This window comes from Homalodisca vitripennis, chromosome 6, assembly GCF_021130785.1.
Source record: "Homalodisca vitripennis isolate AUS2020 chromosome 6, UT_GWSS_2.1, whole genome shotgun sequence".
NCBI classification, from domain to species: Eukaryota; Metazoa; Arthropoda; class Insecta; order Hemiptera; family Cicadellidae; genus Homalodisca; species Homalodisca vitripennis.
The window spans coordinates 129,488,393-129,508,526 of record NC_060212.1 but is presented as its reverse complement, the minus strand read 5'-3'; the positions used below and the strand labels follow the sequence as shown (position 1 = coordinate 129,508,526).

General features: G+C 37.6%; 2 protein-coding genes across 2 annotated transcripts; both read left to right on the top strand.

Annotated features, from left to right (window-relative positions):
• Nucleotides 1-15,346: 15,346 nt before the first annotated feature.
• On the top strand, nt 15,347-16,453 carry LOC124365560 (mucin-5AC-like). Its single transcript, XM_046821551.1, has one exon. The coding sequence runs from the start codon at nt 15,347-15,349 to the stop codon at nt 16,451-16,453; it is 1,107 nt and encodes a 368-aa protein (XP_046677507.1).
• A 7-nt stretch (nt 16,454-16,460) lies between these two features.
• LOC124365559 (proline-rich protein HaeIII subfamily 1-like) lies at nt 16,461-17,486 on the top strand. Its single transcript, XM_046821550.1, has one exon. The coding sequence runs from the start codon at nt 16,461-16,463 to the stop codon at nt 17,484-17,486; it is 1,026 nt and encodes a 341-aa protein (XP_046677506.1).
• The last annotated feature ends 2,648 nt before the right edge of the window (nt 17,487-20,134 follow it).

Sequence of the window (20,134 nt, the reverse complement as noted above, 5' to 3'; positions counted from 1 at the left end):
CCGAGTAACCAATTAACTATCCATTTGGTATTATATTTTCCTCAATATAGCTCGAGTGATTTTCAATTGAGAGGAAACCTGTGAACACGGACAAAAGTATATTTAATATTGATCACCATGTTATATAATTGCACTCCTTTCCATCACAAACCAAATTACTCCAATAAAAGCCAATTGTCCAAGTGTTTTATTCATGTATCATAATGCTTTCACTTTCATTAAACTCGTTCCTGTCACTTGGGACCTTACATTAGTTTTATATTTGGAATTTCATTCATACCACATAAAGGGGCCCAACAAGGATTTCTTAAAATCGTGTCAGTGCGTACAACATATTCTCAATAGAAAGATCAAAGAGATTTGAACCACTTGATTCAGGGTCATAAGGACGAATGGACTTTCGTCAGTCTATCTACTAGTATGCTTATTCTTGTGTGCAAATAATCTTGATTTTCTTAAAGATTTCTTAGAGAATTGTTACTTTTTTCATATAATCCAAGAATGAACTATAATGATAATGGGTTGAAAAGGCAAAACATCTGTCTGTCTGTTTATTTGGGCGACATGTCTTTCCGATAGTTTTGTTCAAACTCTACGATACACATAGCACATTACATAAAAAAATTAAAATTATTTTATTAATTAAGCCTGTCATCAAGAGACCTGTCATTTAGTGAGCCATCATAAATTCAGATCGATCATTAACATAAAAACAATTAGTAAGTGGATTTTAAATACAATACTGCCCATTTCTGCTCATTCAGTGTTTTTATTAACTGATAAGTATTATTTACATTCGCAAATTTACCCTGAAGTTTTCCCAGGGTACTAGATGCAACTGTTCTTTATGACTTCTCGGGTATTTGCTTCGTAATCGGTGGTTATTTAAAAATATTTCCATGTTTAGAACCAGTTCTAAGAACTTGATGTAGTTTAATGATATGATGATACAAGTTTAAATACGAGTCGTTTAGGATCCAGACGTGTGTAATTTCACATGTGTCTAAAGTATTAGTCAATAAAGAAACTATTTTCTAACAAGTATTTTAATATTTCTAAAATAATATTACGATTCTCAATGTACTCCTGTGTTAATTTCACAAATACTGTAAATTCTATTTTATATTTTTAAATTAATATGAGATATTGGAAATTCATAGAAATACGTAATTCTAAGCAATTCAAATATCATTTATTGGTACAAAATTTTTTCCGGTATTGCTAATTTAAAAAAAAATATATTATGGAAAACATACTTTTAGATAAAATCATTAAATTGTTTTACTATTATTACGAGATATACGGTAAAACAGCTCTCTACCATCACATCGGTTACTAACATTTTTATAAATGCAAACAAAATTTTGTGCAATTAGTTTAGTAATTGGTTATTGGTATTAGTTTTTATAAAGAAATGTTGAGTGTAATTCTAATAAATAAAAAAGTTTATACTTTTAAAAACGAAAATATTAGGTTTATATAATTACTTAATGCTTTCTAATAACGTGTCATGATGACATTGTTCCTGTGGAACTTTATGCAAAATATATCAAATCAAAATGTTAAAGAATTTACACAAATGTGTGACTAATACTTTAATCTGCTACCGACAGCAATCGGCTCGAGCATCTTTTAAAATCTCGATCGGCAGTTATTGTATAAATTTAAATTATTTGTAAATTTACTATCGCTACTCATATACACCTGGTTCATGAAATATAGTAACATATTTTGTATGAAATATAAAAAATATAATTAAATACAAAACGAAGTTTTTATTTATGAAGGAAATGTAGAAGTGGAACCATTAGATTATTGAAAACTATAACTATGGAAATGATATGACACGTTGTCTTATTGGGACACAGGATTATTTGCTTAATTGTAACATTAAATGCCAACAAGATGAAACATAATTTAAATGTGTATATATTTTAAAACTTATTTTACGTAAACTGTGAATAATCTGAATGTTAATGTTTTCAAATATTAATTAAAGAATTAAAATTCTCCCATAATACATTTTAGGAAATTTTTATACTTAATAGTACCTAATTAGTGATTGATATTATAGATACACAGTATTAGTTTTCAGTTTTGGTGCTATATAAGAAACGAGCTACTTGAGTACCAGGAATTTGATAAATTATATATGATATGAGGTGGATCTACTGTTTATCAAATATTGTTTTCAAAATGGAGGCTATAGTGTATCAGCAATATAATGTATTTTCATAATAACACGAAAATCACAACACCCTTAGTCCAGTAGTACTCCCACTATAAAATTTACCGTGTAAATGTGTAACTTACATACTCTATTTCTCAGTAATATAGAATAATTTATTAAAGATAGGTCTCATAGTATATCATGCAATGAAAAAAATAACGAATTTGGTTAATACTGGGTCAAAAACCTCTTGTTACTCAAATATGAAGTAAATTATAGGTGGAGACAAAGCAAAGTATTTCAATACGCTGATGTAGCCGTCAGTAAGTTAGTGAATTCACTGTTTAAAACTCTCTCTAAAACATTAAATCATTTATTTCACAACGTGTCACTTCTTCAACTCGGCGAACTGTCCTGGCAGAGTGACATGACTGCTACAGATTGTTGGCAAGCCATATATATTTTAAAATGAATTGAATATATAATAGTTTTGTTGTGCTCTTTGTCCTATTTAAAAGAGGATATATATGAAGAACAATTCTCGTAATCTTAGTAATAAAAATTAATTTCATAATGTGTTTAAAACTGCTAGACAAATTTTGATATTTTATAAAAATTAAATTTGAATTCCAAGGAACATACGTATTGAAATGAAGATAGTAGTTAACAGAAATAATTTTAAAATCAGAAATAAAGAATATTTAAGATTTTTGGTAAAAAGTATACAGGCACTAAGCAATTTTTTTACCACATTCAACTGTAGTTCGACAGAAAGCTGAGACATTTTTGGGTTTTAATAAAAAAAATATACTATACAGTGTTAGTATTGTGATGTAGATCATAAAGATACAATTATATATAACACTTCCTGCAGATAGCGCCAGTTTAAAATATTTATGTAATAAAACTACTATGTATTAAGTATAAAAATATATGCGCTAATATAAACATAATCACAAAATTTCATAAATTTATATAAGGTAGTCAAATGTGGTGGGTTTCTTTTAAATTGTTAATTTATACATTTAGAATATTTTAAAGAAAAAAAAAATAGTAATTAAAAATAATACATGCCACAAAGGTATGTTCTCTTTCAGACTATATCCCGAAAAACAACAACATTGATGTGACTAAAAACCATTTAAGCGGTTTTTTTTTTATAAACTTAATAAAGATTTCTTCTTAAGGTAGGATTACCCCTAAAACACATCAGGCTTCTATATTCCACTTATAGCTGTGGATTTCCTACGTCGGGACAACAAGGAAAGCTAAACTATGGTACTCGAAATATTTTAGTCCGGAAGTATAAGGCAAGTGACGGAAGTAAACACTTTTTGACCGAAAGTGGTTACCGAGATCTGCGTATTTATTTATATTTCATTAATAAGGACAGCAAAGAACACTCAGCTGTAACGTTATAAATGTGAATAATTCTAACCAGAAATGCTCCTTCACATGCATAAAATATATAGTTTAACATGTATTAGTCTTATTGAGTTTGACGCACACATATCATATGCCCTCAAACAGCAAATAAAGATAATTTTCATGAAGATCAATTATGCTTTTAATAATACTTTTACTCCAAGAAATGTATTTGTTGGTTTTAAATCTTCCCGACGTCCTATAATGATGAAATTCTACACTTCTTTCATAAAAAACGTTTTACTCTTGGATTTAAGGGGCTAAAAACATTTCTTTTTGAACTTAAAGACCAATCATTCTGAATTGCACTTAAATGGTGGAATATCTCCTAGTGATCATATTTCAGAATGGATAATCATTACTTCTATATTACATACTAAAGTATATGTACTTCCACTAAGATTTTTACTGTACTGTAGTAATAATTAACGTTACATTATTTCATAATGGCTCCAAAAATAGCTATGTTAATTGAGAAGCGCGCCATTGAGGAAAAAGTTTTAATGACTACCAAAACTAAAGTAATAATTTGGTATGGAATTATTTATCATTTTATTTTTACTTGCTGATTTAATAAATATTTATTATAAGTAGGAAAGATTTTAGTATTAGAAGTTGATTAATAGTTACGTATTTTTACCAGTTGATTGTTTGAAGATTTTAAAAATTATAAATTACCTCATTTGCAGCCCAATTATTTCTTGAAATCTGATAAATCGATATTGGACAAAGAAGTTTGTAGTTCAAATTATATATTGCTGAAAAAAATTTTTATAGGAACAAACAAGTATTAAGCATGTCTTAGCTTTTTAACTTCATCTTAAAATACACCACACGAAGTCTATAAATTGAACTATTGGACGTTGACCAATGGATAACACATGTCTGCCACTTTCTCCAGTTAATCTTCCCTTTAGCTGGGACGTGCTCTAGTGGTTATTTGTCGTCAACGAGATTTTCTCTCCTTCTATAAAAGACTATTTTACTCCAGACTTTGTACACGCTTTTGACCACTTGTATACGAGTGTTCAAACTTGTTGTATAATTAAATATTGGAAAATATTGAAACACACACACTACTATTTCATGAGACAGCTCTTAAAACGTAATGATCCTTGGATCACGTTTTTAATAAACATGCTTCAAAAGTAAGTTATAGCTTATTAGCTATAATTATTGTAAGTGATTTCATTAAAATTAATTATGTAACTCATCATTAATTATTAAGTAATGTAATAGTGCATTAGGAATTTATAATCAATCTGGCAACTGCAATGCGATTTTTTTAACGTTTATCGGTAGAAAGAACGTAATTTCTTGTTAAGTGTACGATTAATTGATTGTCAAGTTTACGCATGGTAAAAGATGTGGGTAATATTTATAACTTTATTCTTTCACAGTATAATATTACACTGAATGATGAAAGGTACTAGAAGTAGGTGGTTGTTTTGTAAAAGATAATTTTTATATAATTGTATTTTTAAACTTAAAAATTAATGCGCTTCATTGCCTGGTTTCGTATAAACCTGCGATTGTGTAGGATCAGATCCTCGATCCCCTTACGTCGGGGTAACGTGATATCCAGACGCTATTGTCATCAAGTGAAATCGGCATGGCTTGCTTCTCATTACTTCTTCAATAAGATTCATGCGTGACAAAATCTCGCTCGTTTGAGCCGACCATTTTGACACCGTTACCCTCTTCCCTGTGAAGGATTATGTGAAAGATAATCTGTGGGGTTTTTCTAGTTCTAATGGTTTCGCTTTAAGAGTAGATGTTTGTGGCCCCACCCTCGATGCCAAGTGACAGTAAGTGGTGAGAACTGTTTGAATACTATTTGTTGCTCTGTATCTTAAAGTTGTAGATAGAGTGTCGACCCTGTGTCAGTCCATTGGTAAGGTTGAATAATTCCTGAAATATTTCGTGTTGTACCAACAAATAAGGACATATTCAATACGTCAGGCATCCCTTTCTTTACGGCATAGTTATTTTCTCGCTTTTCATATACATACTTCCCTTTCATACAAACATTATTCAATTGAGTAATAGTTAATTTAGTTACATTTTGGCTTCAGTTCAAAGCGTATTAGTTAAAATTACAAGTAACAAATATATTAGTTAACTTTGTCTTTATCCTACGAGCTTGTTGTGAACCAAATATTATTCAGAGAATTACTCCTCTAGAGTACCACACATACAGTTCACTAACGATGAGGTTCGTCAAGGAAACTATCATCATATATAATTATGACGGATATCATGAATATAGATCATGGTTAGGTAGTTCACTAATATGCAAATATATAACAATGACAGTATATTGTAAAAGTTTTAAATGTTAAAATGATTTAATGACACACATTCCATTGTTAATATTATTAAATTCAGTATAGACAGACAAAAGAAATTAACAGTTTCAAACGAGGTAACAAAGATTGCAATGAATCTGTATATCCATAATTTGGTATGAATAAAGAAAATCAAAACCTTTGCCATGTAACTGTTAAGGGACAATTTACTAACATTTCCTAAAAATGTTTTACATACAATATTATAATATCTGATACATTATAGAGGTTTCGATTACATGAAAGTCTCAATTAACTAATGATTATAATTTTAAAAGCTATTTAGTGGTAATATAAGTAGAATTACACGTCATATGTATCGCTCTGAAATCATTTAATTTTAATCTCTTATTTTGCACAGAAAAAATAGTACTGCTATTGGAAGAATAAAATACAATAATGAAAAAGTATTAATAGAAAAACTTGAAAATGAGAAGAAAATAATATGTTGGATTGAAAAGAAATTGCTGTCTTAGTGTTTAGTAAATTTTCACAAGAAGTAGTTGCCTTTTATTGGGTTGTTTCCTATTTTAGGTGATCAACAGCACAAATTTTATGTCAATTAAAATAGTTAGCCTTTGAAATGTATTTATAAAAAAGTACATCAAACTAAAAATCCAAGAAAAATATTTTGAACATCCTTGCTACTATTGTCCATGCTAGTAATAGTCTATACATCAGACTCAAGAAACCACATCAGCTTTGAGCATACATCATCCTCGCTAGACGATATATCATGACCTCAATGTTTCTGCACAAATGGTCAGACAAGATGGCTTGTGTTTCCTGAGTCAAATATATTTAACTTATCTTTTCATATTGGACGGAATGAAAGCATAACAATCTTTTAGATGTTTAGGCGTAAAGCTACAATTTTATCGTGATAATACAATTAGTATTGTTGATTATCGTTTGAATTACGCTAAACAAGTCCAATTATCACTGTCAAAGTTTACGGGTTTCTCCTTTTATAGAATTTATTGACAGGTAATAAAGTTATCGATGCTACTATACCTTGTCTACACCTAATATTGGTATGGTTACTCATAGTATAATGCGTTTCTAGAATGATGGACTAGTAGTATCAAAATGGTATAAACTTGTCACTAGTACCATGTTTAGTAAAATTTCTATAGTAATTTCCTATTATATGATAGTATTGTTTTGTTTAGTACTAATCAATCAATTATATATAACTGTTGCTTTCTAAAGTATGTGTTTCAAAAATGTTTAAAAAGCAGTTCAAATTGATTTCTCTGGGTTAATGTTTCTAACAAATTCGAACAGGTAGAAATAATATTACTTTATTTTCTTTAAATATAAATAACTGTTGCTTAATATATCGAAATAATCTTAAAATATTTAGAAAATTTAAATAGTTAGGTTGAGATCAATATAAATGTGTTAACCCTCTAGGATTCAATACGTAAATAAGTTCTTTGTTTTATCAGTGTTTAAATTTGTATTAATTCACATTGAATCGGCGTAGTAGGTTCTACGCGGTAGTAAAATATTAAGTTTACTTATTCCCAGGATTTGTAATCCTTTTATAAAGGTAAATTGTATTAAGAATACATTATTTATTACTTTTTTAATTTAGCAAAAATTACCAAATAATAACATATTATTTATCATCTTATTGATAACTAATTAAACTGATATAACTTACTTTATGCATTGCAATAAATGGTGGCATCATAGTATAATGAAAATAATATACTATAGTTATGGACAAAAAGTAAGAATTCTATAATACAGTTAATTTGTTATTTTAATTGTCTCAGTATAATTATTTTAAACTACTTATTTCTTTGCATCCTCCACTAAAATTTTTAGTTTCACATACGGAACACATATTTTTTAATGAGATTGTTAACACAAGCACAAATAGTACCAATAAATTTATTTTAATTATTATCATAAGTATTTTTCATTATTTTATTTATACATGTTAGCCCAATAATTGATCTAAAATGATAGGTTATCAACTATTGAAGTACAAAAATTTACTTGTTCCCAGAAAAGTAGAGATACTATACAGTAAAACAGGTTTCTGATTCAGTGGAGTGAAAATCCATTTCTTGATCATCAATATTTAAGAGATCTTAGTCCCAGCACAAAGCCACTGCTATGCGCGTCTAAATGCAGATTGCTCCAAGTGCTTCAACGAATATAACATGAGAGATATCTGCTAAATTTCTTTCCTTATTCTCGCCTAACTTGATTTCTTTTTGTAAATTTATCCTGGAAATGTAAAAGGTGTTTACAAGTCATGCGTTATTACAATGAAGCAACTACTATTTTTTATATAAAGATGTGGTTTTAAAGTCATACAAGTTGAGAGACGGGGAAAAGCCCCATAAACTCTAATTTTAACTTTTCGTTTGGAATAATAATAATTCATTCCATACTAAACATATTATAAATCATAAATATTTGAACTGTATTTACCAAAAACATTGCAATGATTTTTCACTTTCCACAATTATATTATATTATATTATAACTAATAAACCGTTTCAAAATTCTATAACATAATATTTTTTCTATAAATATTTTCCAAAATGTAGCAGTTTAGTTACAGAATTAATAGAAAAAGATAGCATTAGGTTTAAAATAAAAAGGAACTAAAGAATGGAACTGTTAATTCTATGTCCACTATATATAAATTAAATAAAAATATTTTTTTTTTAGAAAAATACCTAACATAAAAATTATTATACAGGTGATTTAAGAAGATTTTCCGAAAGTATGGGAGGTCACGGTCAATATAAATATAGTAAAAAACAGTTTTTTTACATGGGCCTGGAATTGCTTTATTAGCGAGAAGCGGTTAGGTAAAGATTTCGCTCAGATTACAGCTCACAATGTAAAACGAAACCTTTTTGAAATTCTGGTAAGGTATATTAAAAGGTAATTTTAATCTTATTCTAATATTTTTCACCAGATATATTGAATACAACAGGTCTCAGTACATAATTACTGTAGAAATTTAATACTTATTCACATATTCCTGTTGGATGGGATAACTGATTAATCCATAGCGCTTAAGTAATAATTCAAGTGATACTAGTTCACAAATACTTAAAGTTTTCTGTAATACTTTAATTTTATAGACCGGGATACAGCTGAATAACTTTTATAAATTGTTTTAACTTTAATTGGTAATTAAAATTAAATAATATACTACTGTTATTATATCTTAAAGGATATGAAGTTCCTAAGTATTTTTTTTAAGTTGAAAATATTAATTAATATTGTTAACAAATATTGCACTCACCTACTTAGAACTATTCATGAAAATATTGAAAATATTTGTTTGATATATCCAGTTATTAAAATGTATATTTTTTCGTTACATGTATTCCTATAGTACGATATTACTTTCCCGTTACGTAGGTTACCACCACATCTAATCCTACGTTAAGCATTTAAAACCAGTTATAGTTCTGTAAGATAATAAAACTTTCCTATAAATTAGATGGAACGTTTGAAATGAAAAAAATCAATGTCTTCTCTACCAATCAGTCACATTTTATACACAGTAAGTGTTCAATAATTGAATGCAGGAAATTGTAAACTATTGACATACGTATACTTTATAATAAAATGTAAGCAACATTCTTTAATTCACATAACTAATGAACTTATTATTATTATTCTTATTGAAATTAATAAATTGAAAAATAAAAAAATCTAACAGTGTAAAGGAGACAATAAAAAGTATAATAACACATTCAACAGCTCCAAACACTGGTTTGCTACTGGCTGTTTACGTTTCTGATAAACGCTACTCTTTTAATTAATCCCTTCCACGACCTTCTTGTAGATATGTGTTATTCTAGAAGAAATAGGTATTCTCCCGCTCTGTAGATTATCAAAACATATATTTCCACAGACCAATATGTATAGCCTTTTTTAAGATAACAAACTCTTTTATAAGATACATGGAAAGTTTGCTACTCGCTGATTACCTTTTAGATACACGCTACTATAGTAGTTAATCACTCTATCCTTACTCCTATTGTTAAGTATTATTGCGTTAAATAACTTGTTTTTTATTGCTTAATATGAAAAGGCTACTTTTATTGAACAATAATTATGTATATATTTTTTGGGCAATTTATACTCTATATTTGCCTTTATTTTACTAAACTGTATATACTGCATTAATTCTATATCTCTTTCTGCGGCGTAGTGCCTACAATACCATTCCTTACTGGATTAAAATATTCACGTACAGTGGCAGACCAATGAACCATTGTTTCACGAATCAGCTGATTACTGTACACTCATCAACCAATCACAACGGTTGACTTATCAATTGCCCACCTTGCAAGCGACTGCATGCTTGCTCAGTGTACGCTCAGTCCCGCCTGGGGCACTTATATAGCACTCTAGTCACTGCTATAATAATAATAATAATAATAATAATCTCTTTATTGCATTCTTTTAACAATTTTTACATCGTATCGCAATCGTCAACAGTTTTTATAAGTCCATTTACACGAGATCATCCACACATTCACACAACCTCACACTCACAATTCTTGCAATCATTCAGGTCACAATCGCATTGACCTCAGATCCAGCAATCTTAAATATCCCAGCGGCTTGACATGAATTCATCAACAGAGTAGAAAGCCTTGGACTCCATAAGGAGCTTGAGACGCGTTTTAAATTGATTTTGATTATTGGAAATTTTGATTTCTTCAGGGAGCCTTTTGATTAATCTGACACCAACTTCTTGCGGTAGATTTTGCGCTAATGTCAATCTGTGTTGATGCATGCGAAAGTTGTCCCTGCCTCTAGTTTCATATTGATGAACGTCCCCGCCACGAATCAAAGTGCACCTTGATCTGCAGTACACGATCACCTCAAAAATATAGAGGCAAGGCAAAGTCAGCAATCTCAACTCCCCGAAAGATTCCCTACACGACTCTCTATAATTTAAATTTTTAATGATTCTGACAGCTTTTTTCTGGAGTCTAAAGACGCGCTCCATTTTGTTTTTTGCACAACTTCCCCAAAGTCTTATCCCATACGCAAAATGAGCATGGATTAGGCCATAGTAGGCCATTTTTAAAACTTCTGGGGAACAAAATTTTGCTAGATTGCGCAGAGCATATATACCTGAGGTAGCTCTAGCACAGACCCTGTCAACATGATCGCTCCAGGTCAGTCCTTTGTCTAGAATCATTCCCAAAAAGTTTGTGGAGTTATTTTCTTCGAAAAGGTCGTCATCTATAAATACGGCCGGACGCACCACTTGATCATGCTGACGAAGGCCGAAATTTACTACGATTGTTTTTGACTGATTTGTTTTCAGATTCATTTCAGTGAAATACTGAATGCAAGTGTTCAGTTCCATGAATGAGGTGATTTCTAGTTCTTCTATTGATTTACTTTTAAAACAAAGAGTCGTGTCATCGGCATATTGAACCAGTTTTCCATGCTGGATAACTGAATTCAATCCGCCGACATAAATTAAAAACAGGAGAGGCCCAAGGATAGAACCCTGAGGAACACCGTGGGCTATTTTAATTTTGTTTGAAATGACGCTCGAAATCTCCACGCACTGATGTCGATCCTTAAGGTAAGAACCGATCCATAAGTGCGGGACACCCCGAATGCCACATTTCTCCAACTGGTGCAACAGTGTCTCGTGGTGCACGCAGTCAAAGGCTTTGGACAAATCGAGAAATATACTAAGCACATGCTCTCGTCTATCCAAACCATCGACAACATTGTCCAAAAGGTTGTTCACAGCGTCAATTGTGGATTTGTTTTTTCTAAATCCAAATTGTTCTGGATTCAGAATTTCGAATTCTTCCAGAAAGCTTTCAAGCCTTTCGTAGAAAAGTTTTTCAAACACTTTACTGAAAACTGGAAGAATTGATATTGGACGATAATTGCTTATAAGACAAGGATCGTCCTTTTTGAAAATTGGGGTGATCTTGGCCGTCTTTAAAAGAGATGGAAAACTCCCAGTCTCCCATGAAAAAATTTGCTTGAAGCATCGTTTGAGTAGCCATACTGACATCCCGTTGGCGTCACCGGTCTTTTTTGATTTCAGTCTCTGTATGACACGTGCTACCTCCTCTTCACACACAGGAGCCAAAGCCATGGACGAAACTGGTCCCCCAGTCTCTTCTCCGTGAGACTGAGGATTCTTAAATGACGAATTCGTAAAAGCAACGGTTGAAAAGTATTTGTTGAACTCGTTTGCCACTTTTAATTTATCTTCAACAATTTCATTATTAATTTGGATTGCAATAGATTTGGAACACTTCTTGGAACCTCCATCTCGAGAAAAGTTATTAATTATTTTCCAAGCCGTTTTGGAAAAATTTTCACAGGTACCCAAGGCTCTATTGATGTCATAGGCTTTTGCAGCTCTTATGACCTTCTTATAGATTCTCCGATACCTTCTAAAAAACATTTTGAAATCATAATTTTGAGTATTGGTGAAGATTTTAAAGAAGAATTGCTGACCATAGTTACTCAACACATGACTTTATGTCCCATGTGTTACTCTCTCACTTAAATATTAGTTTATCTCTATTTGTTGTACATTTACATTAACATTAAAGTCAGTGCTCTGGATTGGCAAAGTCTACCAAAACGTCTCTGTTCCGGACACCCGCGTCTACCGTGCTCTACAGGACTGGCCACAGTGTTATGAACTATTCGTTTGCGGTCGTAGTGTGCGTGAGTGAATCCGTGAAGGACATCTTCCGTCTTCACGCCTGCCTACAAGACAGCAGCCTATTTCCACACTTCCTGATCACAACCTGGCCCTCAACAACAGCAGACTACGGTTACCCCTCATGAAAACAAAGGTAACTGTTTATTTTCTGCACTTTATTTGAATATGCACTGTTCATAAACTCATTATGTGTAACCTGGTGAACTCTTGTTAAAATCAGTGTGTTCAGCGTCTTCACTGCCTAGTGTGAAGTGGTCCTTCTTAATCGAGCCTCTAAAATCTTATTTCACGGTTCCCATAACCACAATCCATTCTTTTCACCTATCTTTTAGTTATTTACTATGCAAAAAGAACTAATTTCCAGTTCTGTAGGCCATAACTAAATCTTATTCTATAGTAAGATACTTATATCAAGTTGTGTTTCTTTAAGATAGTACACTTTTTCATAACATAAGTGTCAAGTTTGCTACTGGTTGTTAACTATTGTTGTTAACGTTACCCTAATAATTAATAACTTTCTTCGTACGTAAGTATGAACTATTAATCTTGTGCATTCTTTGAAATACCTCTATTTATCTTTTTCGTTAAAAATTATCGCGCAAATCCAGTTAAAATAATGTCTCATATTGTAACGTGTTAAGTAATATCAATATCAGAAAACAAATTAATTTAAATTGAGCTTCTGTGTAACTCGTATTCAATTTTAGTGATTTTTAATTTTAATTTCTAAACATAATGTTTTATACCGTAATATTTGGAATTTTTTATACTGCAGTATTATTATATACAATTTTAATATAATTCTGTTTATAAACCATATAAAAGGTTTTGATCATTACTATTACCTATCAGGTCCATTTTCATTTCATATCTGACCCTGTTGGTAGATTTCTATTAGTGTTGACGTAAATACCTTATGCGAGGACTCCCTAATGTGTATATAATACTACATTTCTCCCTGTACGCTTGTTTCATTATCCAATTATTTTTACGTTACCTGACTCAAGGTAGTATCTAATAATTATTATATCTATGTTTAGCTAATGGCTGACTATTTATATTCTGTATATATGACTCTAGCTGCATAATTTTGAAGGTTCGGGACAGGTGTTTAGTAGTAACCAACTGCCATAAACTCCAATGTTTTCTATTTCTTGCACAATTGGTTTTATGAAAGAAAATAGAAAGTTTAACTTTCGGATATGTTGTATGTGACAATTTAGAAGAGAAAATTTAATTTTTCTTTATCCAGAATGGCTATACCCAACCATTTCTTCGTTTGAGAAAAACATAATTTAAGTTTAAGGTAACATTACCAAGATATTCATGAAAATCTATAATTAATATACAGTATTACCAGATATACTTCTTTATTTAATAAAGAAGTTTCATTATGCAATCTTTTTTGTTACAAAATTAGAGGCTTTAGTTGCTATAGTTCTAAGCTATAAGTAAAAATCTTAGCCTTAAACCAAAGGAGTTAAAAAACCGATGCTGTTTTATTTCTTGGTTAATGAACCGTGTCTTTCACTACTTCAAGCTCTTCTTCTTTTGTTAGAAATAAAATTAAATCTTACCCTCCATCTACTTTTATTATTTGAGGTTAAGTGTTTATTTATTTAAATAGAACCAAAATCTCGCCTTAAGAAAGCTCAGAAGGTTTTTCATTAGCAGCCGTTACCTCCTATTAAAATCTGTAATAGAAAATTTCACGGAGTTTTAAATTATATCATATAATTTTAAGAACTGTATAAATTTCTTTAAGAGGCGAATAACTCTGTTTCACTTGCATTCACATTCTCACATTCAATCCCAAGGTAATATTTATAGCAGCTTTTCCTTCAAGAGGGCTGAATAGTCTGAGCTCCTCAAATTTAAGGCTTTACTTTCCAACACTGTGTTGTCCGGGTTACATTATCCGAAAATTCATGTTTTACTTTTCTTCATATTTTTACTTCTTTCCTTCTTTAACTGTTTTAGGAATTGCTCTTAGGAATGCCCCGTCTAATGTCTTTAAATTATTAAAATAAAACATTTAAAATTTAGAAAATTTAATGCCTAACAACTACTATAAATGCAACATAAATAAGCTGATAATAACACCATTTGTATTTTAGTGCTATTTATTTCATTTAAAACATTCATACTTCCTGCTATTTTAATATTCTTCATGAGATATTCTTCATATATTAATTTCATAATGAAAGGCAATAATTGCTTTGTTGTAAATGATTTGTGTACATATCCATAGAAATACATCCTACTAACACCGGCTTAACATAAAAAATGACCCCTCTCATTATATATTCAATTTTATAAAAAATATATAGTTATATTTGTTCTAAACATTGTAACATGTTATTTTTTTTTTTACTAATAAAAATATTCATTAGTAAAATTGAAAAAATTAGAACAGACAATTTTTTTAATATTACGAATAACGACTTGAGTTTTAGAATTATCATAAAAAGGAGCGAAATAATTATTTAACTGACGATGAGTCAGACGCTATCTGGCAGGTCCGTGCCCGCACGGATATCGCCGCTTCCCCTCCGATCACGGCAAGAGGAGAAGGCTTCCCCCACCCCCGCGATCGCGCGAACCTATATAATGACGGCCGATTGAAGACACACAGGGATTCTTCTTCTAGACGTGGACCCGAAATCAGCAAAAAATCGACCACTCCAGAACATCATGGAATACATCGAGGGAAGTGCTCCGGCACCCCCTGACGGAGAATCAAGCCTCCCGGGGCCACTGGCTGCTCTCCTGGATGCCTGCGCGGCTTCCAAAGACAGTTTCAGTTTTGGCGCCCCAAAAGGCCTTTCTAAAGGCCACTTTGAACTTTCTTCGGAAAGTCATTCTGAAGCCCGGACTGCGGTTCCTGCTGCCCCAGCGACCTCCCACGGCCCGTTGGAGACCAGGAGCAGCCTGCCAGCACCCGCTGCCCAGCCTGCGGCGAAGTTGAAAAACTTCGCCCAAAAAGGCCTTCTTAAAGGCCACTTTAGCCGATCTGCGAAGACCGGCCCAGTGACCCGCCCGACGGTTCCTGCCGCCACGGGGTGCTTCCCAGGACACGAGGAGGCCACCCTGACCCTGCCCGAGTCAACTACAGCGACAGCGGCGATGTTCAGCGACATCGCCAAAAAAGGCCTTATTAAAGGCCACTTCAGCCAATCGGCGGATTCCGGCACTGCGGCCTGCCTGACGACTCCAGCTACCTCAGGAGCCTCCCCTGGACTTCAGGAGCCAGTCCAGACTCCTCCGATGGCCGCTGCCCTGCCTTCTACGGACTTAGCAGTACAAGGTAATTATAGCCTTCCACAAGGCAATAACCCACCTGGGACAGGAGATCAGGGCCCAGGTGTAGTCCGGAATACCCCGGAGACCAGCCATGGTGCGGTCACAAACGGCCAGGGAGCCCTGAGCCGGTCGGACGTCTGCTCCGCAAACTCAATGCCGAACAGGCAGGCGACGACCGACTCAGCCCTTCCCTCCAAGTGCCGTAGAACGGCGGGCGATGAGATGGAGGTTGTGAGAGAGCCTCGCATCCCGCCCGTTGTTCTTGGTCCCGAAAGGGTGGGCCAGTCATGCCGTCACCTTGAGGCAGCTACTGAGTGGCGACCTGGAGGCGGTGTGTACAGCCAGGACTCTTCGTCTGAAGACGTCGACGGTGGCCCACTTCAGGGCTCTCCAGCGATATCTCCATGGCGAGGGGATATTATTCCACACCTTCTCGCTCGCCAGCGAGAGGCTGCTGAAGGTTGTCATCAAGGGTCTGCCTTCCACTCTGACGTCTGAGGAGATCATGGCGGAGCTCCACGAGGAGGGATTCAACGTCGCGGACGCCAAGTTGCTGAAATCCAGGAGGGGCCAGCCAACCAGCCTCTGGCAGATCTCCCTACGTAACAGCGAGGGACGGAGACCCGCCTCCGAAATCTACGGTATTAAGAGCCTGTTCTACTGCAGACTGGAGGTGAGGAAATTCACCAGGTCCGGCGGCCCGATCCAGTGCCACAGATGCCAGGAGTTCGGCCACGGCTCCAACCACTGCCACCGGGAGCTCCGCTGCGTGCGCTGCGGCGATGGCCACCCTTCCAGCCTCTGCCCGAAGGAGGCGTCTGCACCAGCGAAGTGCTGCAACTGCGGCGAGGCACACTCTGCTAACTACAGGGGATGTGCCAAATTCAAAGCAGAGCGCCAGAACTCCTACGCAGCCGCAGCCAAGGCTGGGAAACCAACACCTGCCCCGGCGAAGACGCAGCCGCCAAAGGCACGAGGATGCCCTCCCCCACCACCTCCAGTCGCTGACGCCGCCAGCCCTGACTCCTCCACTGACAGCCAGGACGAGGATGACGGCTTCGAGACCGTCAATCGCCGCCGCCACCGACTTCCACGGAACCCCAAAAACCGTGGAGGCCGCTCACCGGCGAGGGCCAAGGATTCGAAGCCCCCCCCACCACCAGCTGCCCGACAACCTGAGAGGCCCAAGGAGCCGACCACAGCCCCCGAGCGCAGACCCAGGCCGACTCCTAGACTTCGCCTGGAAGTGCCGAAGCCTGCTCAGGCCACCACTGTTCATGCCACCACTGCTCAGGCCACCACTGCTCAGGCCACCACTGCCACCTCCGCCCCTGCCCCCACAACCCACCCGGGACACACCCACGGCCACACAGCCCGCCGCCCACCTGCATCAGGAACTAAAGGCAGGAATCTCCGAGATCCTCACCCAGCTGACGACCATGGTCCATATGATGGGCCGACTCATGGAGCTCCTGAGTACCTCCATCCATGGGTAAGCTCCGGATCGTCAGCTGGAACGCCAACGGGCTAGCGGGCAAGAAGCTGGGGCTCAGCCAGCTTCTAACCGACATGGACGTGGACGTCGCCCTGATCCAGGAGACCCACTTCAGACAAGCAGACCGCTTCGGTATCCCCAACTTCCAGGTGTACCGCACGGACAGGCTGCAGCAGAACATTCGACCCAGCGGAGGCACGGCAGTCCTGGTACATCGCCGACTGCCTCACCGCCTGCTGCCCGCTGTTCCCACGCCGGGGATCGAGGTTACTCGAGTAGCCATTCCCTTCTACGGAGCCGAACTCGAGATAGCCTCGATCTACAACCCACCTCAGAAGAATCTGCAGCCACAACACCTGGACACCCTGCTGCGACCTGGCGTTCCTACACTTGTGGCAGGAGACATGAACGCCAAGCACCAGGACTGGGGATGCCGAGTCACCAACTCCGTCGGAAGTGGCCTCAAACGGTTCCTGGAGGGGCGCCAACACATACAACTACTAGCTCCTGAGGATCCTACCCACTACCACCACGACACTCAACACGAACCTGACATCCTTGACGTTGGTCTAGCTGGATCACTTCACATGGACTTCGAGGTATTTGCCGTGTCCGACCTCTCGTCGGACCACGTGCCAGTGATATTTGACCTGCCAGACGACGGAGCGCCGGCCTACCCCCCGGCGCTTCCCACCAAAGTCAACTGGCACAAGTACGGCAACTACCTCGCCGACAGACCCCGGCCACCACCAACCCCTGCCGAATCACCAGACCAGCTAGACCAACAAGTGATAGCACTGACAACTACTCTCCAGGAAGCAGTGACCATCTCCTCGTCCCCTCTCTCACGGAAGGAACTCCACCCACCACTCCCCGAGCACCTGAGAGAGGAGATAAGACTTCGTCGTAGGCTGCGTCGGGAGTACCAGCGAACACGATGTCCCCACGCCAAGCGAGATTTCAACGGCCAGGCCAGGAGATGCTCTCGTCTCCTGGCGGAACACCGAGCGGCCGCGTGGGACGACTTCGTGGAGCTCCAAGCTGACGGTGGTGTCGGCGGCATCTGGAAGGTCTCCAAGGCTCTCCGAGGGGAGATGAAGACAATAAGACCACTCCAAGGTCAACGAGGCATTGTCTACTCCCCCGGCGACAAAGCCGAGGCCTTCGTCGACACTATGGAAGAGCAGTTCTCCCCGCACCCAGACGTCTACGACCTGGACACCTGCGAGATGGTTGACAACTTCCTGGACGACTACACACTAGAAGAAGACGACCCACTGCCCCCCGTGACAACACTCGAGGTACGAGAGCATCTTCGCCGCCTCCGCCCGAAGAAGGCTCCTGGCCCGGACTCCTTGGGAACTCCTGCACTCCAGAAACTGCCGGCTTGGGTGGTCGTCACGATCACCTGCATCCTGAACTCCTGCCTTCGACTGGCGCACTTCCCGACCACCTGGAAGGATGCAAAGGTGATCATGATTCCCAAGCCTGGCAAGGATCCGCTCCTACCAGAGAACCACAGGCCGATTTCACTGCTGCCTGTGCTCTCCAAGATTCTTGAGCGGATCATACTGGCGAGATTTCCTGAGGACTTCTTCAGCTCTATCAGGACCGAACAATTTGGATTTAGGAGAGGACATTCCACCACTCTTCAACTTCGCAGAGTGCTCAACCTCCTCACCAGCACGGCGGAGAAGAAGCACCACTCCACATCGGTCCTGATAGATGTCAGCAAGGCCTTCGACAGAGTGTGGCACGAGGGGCTACTCTACAAACTTACTGACTCCCCGCTGCCCGGCAGACTGTACAGGCTGATCCGCAGCTACCTCCAGCATCGGACTTTCTCCGTCAGCGTTGCCAACTCCAAGTCTACTTCTCGACCGGTCTCCTCCGGTGTGCCACAGGGATCAGTGCTCGGCCCGATCCTGTACCTGTGGTACACAAACGACTTTCCGGTAGCTCCGAGAATCCAGTTGTCGCTCTACGCCGATGACGCCCTCCTCACGGCCACCTCCATCAACCTGAGGATGGCTGGTGTCTACATGCAGCGGCAGCTGAGTCTACTGGAGCCCTGGCTGAGGAGATGGAGAATAAAAGTCAACGCTGACAAGTGTGAGGCCATCAACTTCACGAGAAGTCCGAGGCAAGTGGACGGCCGACATCTGTCCCTCAACGGGGACCACATCCCTTGGAGGACAACTGTAAAGTACCTGGGGGTACTCCTGGACAGACGACTCACGCTGACTCCCCACGTCACCAGAGTGTGCACCCTAGCGAGGAAGGGCTTCGCCAGCATCGGCCCCCTGCTCTACTCCAAGAAGCTTCCCATCAAGACAAAGGTCCTGCTCTACACGGCCCTGGTGCGACCGGTGATTACCTACGCGGCTCCTGCGTGGTATCATCTAACCTGCAAGACTGCCAGAAAACAGCTGCTCGCAGTCCAGAGCAGCTGTCTTCGGAGAGCCACCGAGTCGCCATGGTTCATCAGGAACACCGTGGTCAGAGCATCGTCTAACATCCCTACGATCAGGACCTTTGTGGATGGCCTGACTTCGTCCTTTGAAGAAGCTGCAGAGGCCTCGTCCTGGGAGCACATTCAACTACTACAGGCCCAGGAGGTCCCCCGTCTACGTCCTCCAATGGACGACTAAACACTACTCCACTTCACTTACTACTTACTATAC

Bases quoted from the DNA above. Each gene is read 5' to 3' on its own strand.
- LOC124365559 (XM_046821550.1), top strand. From the start codon at position 16,461: ATGGCGGAGCTCCACGAGGAGGGATTCAACGTCGCGGACGCCAAGTTG.
- LOC124365560 (XM_046821551.1), top strand. From the start codon at position 15,347: ATGGAATACATCGAGGGAAGTGCTCCGGCACCCCCTGACGGAGAATCA.